This window comes from Erigeron canadensis, chromosome 4, assembly GCF_010389155.1.
Source record: "Erigeron canadensis isolate Cc75 chromosome 4, C_canadensis_v1, whole genome shotgun sequence".
NCBI lineage: Eukaryota > Viridiplantae > Streptophyta > Magnoliopsida > Asterales > Asteraceae > Erigeron > Erigeron canadensis.
This window is the reverse complement of record NC_057764.1, coordinates 15,269,896-15,272,723: the sequence shown is the minus strand read 5'-3', so window position 1 is coordinate 15,272,723 and position 2,828 is coordinate 15,269,896. Positions and strand designations below refer to the sequence as shown.

The 2,828-nt window shown below is 36.5% G+C and overlaps 1 protein-coding gene across 1 annotated transcript; it reads left to right on the top strand.

Moving 5' to 3' along the window:
* The first annotated feature begins 555 nt into the window (after positions 1-555).
* On the top strand, positions 556-945 carry LOC122597030. The gene has a single exon (XM_043769668.1). It carries the CDS (start codon positions 556-558, stop codon positions 943-945), a length of 390 nt encoding a protein of 129 aa, XP_043625603.1.
* Positions 946-2,828: the final 1,883 nt, after the last annotated feature.

The window sequence follows — 2,828 nt, the reverse complement described above, 5'->3', positions numbered from 1 at the left end:
CTACAAGAGCTGGTAACATTTACCAAACTAACATTGAAAGTGCAACTGTTTCCACTGAACCTTTAGAAGATGTAGAAGATGACTTCACCAACGATGAAAGTGTGCCAGAAGAGATTGAAATGGAGCCAAAACCAACAGAAAAGAGGCCAACTGTTTCCACTGAACTAGTTAAACCACCACTGAAGGCGTACAAACCAAAGATTCCATACCCACAATGCTTGAGAAAGGAGAAGATGGCGGCAAGATATGGCAAATTTCTTGAGATGATCAAAGAAATTCGCATCAATGTGCCATTAGTTGATGTACTTGCAGGGATGCCAAACTATGCTAAGTTCATCAAAGAATTGTGGAACAACAATGACAAGTTGGAGGAAGTGTTTTCAACATTTTTGAATGAAGAATGCACAACCATTTTGCAGAATCAGTTTCATAATTACTTGTTCTTTTGGAAACATATTAACTTGTGATGCGTTAGCAGATTTAGGGGCAAGCATAAGTTTGATGCCTTATTCTTTATATGCTAAATTGTCCTTAGGAGCATTAAAACCCACGGGAATGAGCATTAGATTAGCTGACCGCTCATTTCAATATCCGTTAGGCATAGCTAAAAATATGTTGATAGAAGTTGGATGTTTCATATTTCCAGTTGATTTTGTTATACTTGAAATGGACGAGGATAGTAAAGTACCATTAATCTTAGGGAGACCTTTTCTATACATTGCTGATGCAATAATTCGTGTAAACGATAAGGAATTGACCTTAGGTGTTGGAGATGATAGAATGGCCTTTACTATTGATAAAGCAATGAAACACTCATATTCTACTGATGATACAAGCTTTCGCATTGATGTGATTGACGAACATGTGAATGACTACACGCAGGAATTAATAGAGTTCGTTGATAGCATCTGGGAGAATTTGAAGATGAAGAAGATGGAGATGTGAAACCTGAGGAAGCTGAAGAAATAATGAAGCTGAGCACAGACGAAAGTCCACTAGAGGACGAGGCATTTGAGGAAATTAAGAAGGAAGAACGATTGAGGATCAAAACATCTCTAGAAGAGCCATCCACAGACTTAGAACTCAAACCACTTCCATGTAACTTGGAATATGCGTTTCTTCAAGGGGAGTCTCTTTTACCTGTTGTTATTTCATCTTTATTATCTGAAAATCAGAAAACCAAACTTTTAGATGTCTTGAAAGACCATAAAGGTGCTTTTGCTTGGCGTATATCTGACATACCCAGAATTAGCCCGTCATTTTGCAAACACAAAATTAATTTGATTGAAGATATAAAACCGATTGTTCAAAGACAAAGATGGCTAAATCCGAATATGAAAGATGTAGTCAAAAATAAGATAATTAAGTTACTTGATGCTGGAATTATTTACCCTATCTGCGATAGCCCTTGGGTAAGCCCTGTCCATTGTGTACCAAAAAAGGGTGGGATGACTGTGATTACGAATGAACGCAATGAACTAGTGCCCACACGAACTGTCACTGGTTGGCGAGTTTGTATTGACTATAGGAAATTGAATGATGCCACCAGAAAAGACCATTTCCCGCTACCCTTTATTGACCAAATGCTTGAAAGACTAGCAGGAAATGAGTACTTTTGTTTCCCCGATGGATTTTCGGGATACTTTCAAATCCCTATAGATCTAGACGACCAAGAAAAGACCACTTATACATGTCCCTTTGGAACTTATGCTTATAGAAGGATGCCTTTTGGACTCTGTAATGCACCTGGTACCTTCCAGAGATGCATGATTGCCATTTTCCAAGACATGATAGAAACTTCAATGGAGGTTTTTATAGATGACTTCTCTGTCTTCGGAGATTCATTCGATACATGTTTGGCTAACCTGGATAAAATGCTTGATAAATGTGAAAAAGCTCATTTAGTTCTAAATTGGGAAAAGTGTCATTTCATGGTACGTGAAGGAATTTGTAGATAACACGATTTCATCTCCGAATTCACAGATTCAATGGTGGATTTTGTGTGTGTGTGTTCTTGGTGTTTTAGTGTGTGTTTCTAGAGAGAGAGAGAAAGAGAGAGGAAAGATTGGGATGAAGTGTGTGTAAAATTACAGGAATAAAATGGAATGGGGAAAAGGCTTATGATTTCTAAGGTATTGAGGGATATTTATAGTCTAACTATTAAATTAAGCTAATTAACACATCTAGTCCCTCATCCTTAGAAATCATTTATCTATGACTTAACAACAAGTAAGTCTACTAACTTAAATTACAATTTATCACTATTTATGGATTTCTAACATTCTCCCCCTTAGTGATATATTGTAATGAATGAAGTACGTGTTAATCTTGTCTTGTAGGAATGAATTTGATGAGCCCGGTCGTGAAGACAATTGGTTTGTTGAAACAAGTGTTTGGAGAACTTGATTCAATCTTGGTCTTGGACTTCTTGAAGTTAAATCATGAAGAAATTCTCAATGTTCTTTTTGAACAGAGAACAAGTGTGTGTTCTTTCTTGATTCTTTGAAGATTGTTGAACCATGAATCAGAGTTGTCTTTTGAGGTGCGGAAGGTATAAACTTGGATTTGGTTCTTCAATCTTCGATTCTTGAGTGAAATTCATCTTCTTGGAATGAAGTATCATAAACTTGTACTCTCCTCCTTGATGTATGCATTGGAGCTTCTTGAACGAGTATAATTGTATGACTTAAAGATCTTGAATAAAATATGTTGATAAAGACTCTTTTGAAGCTTTACTTCTATGTCTAGAGTCTTCCAATCCATCTTTCAACTTTTTGTAGCTTTGATCTTTGTCACATTAACTTGAACACTTTGGAGAGTAAACATTT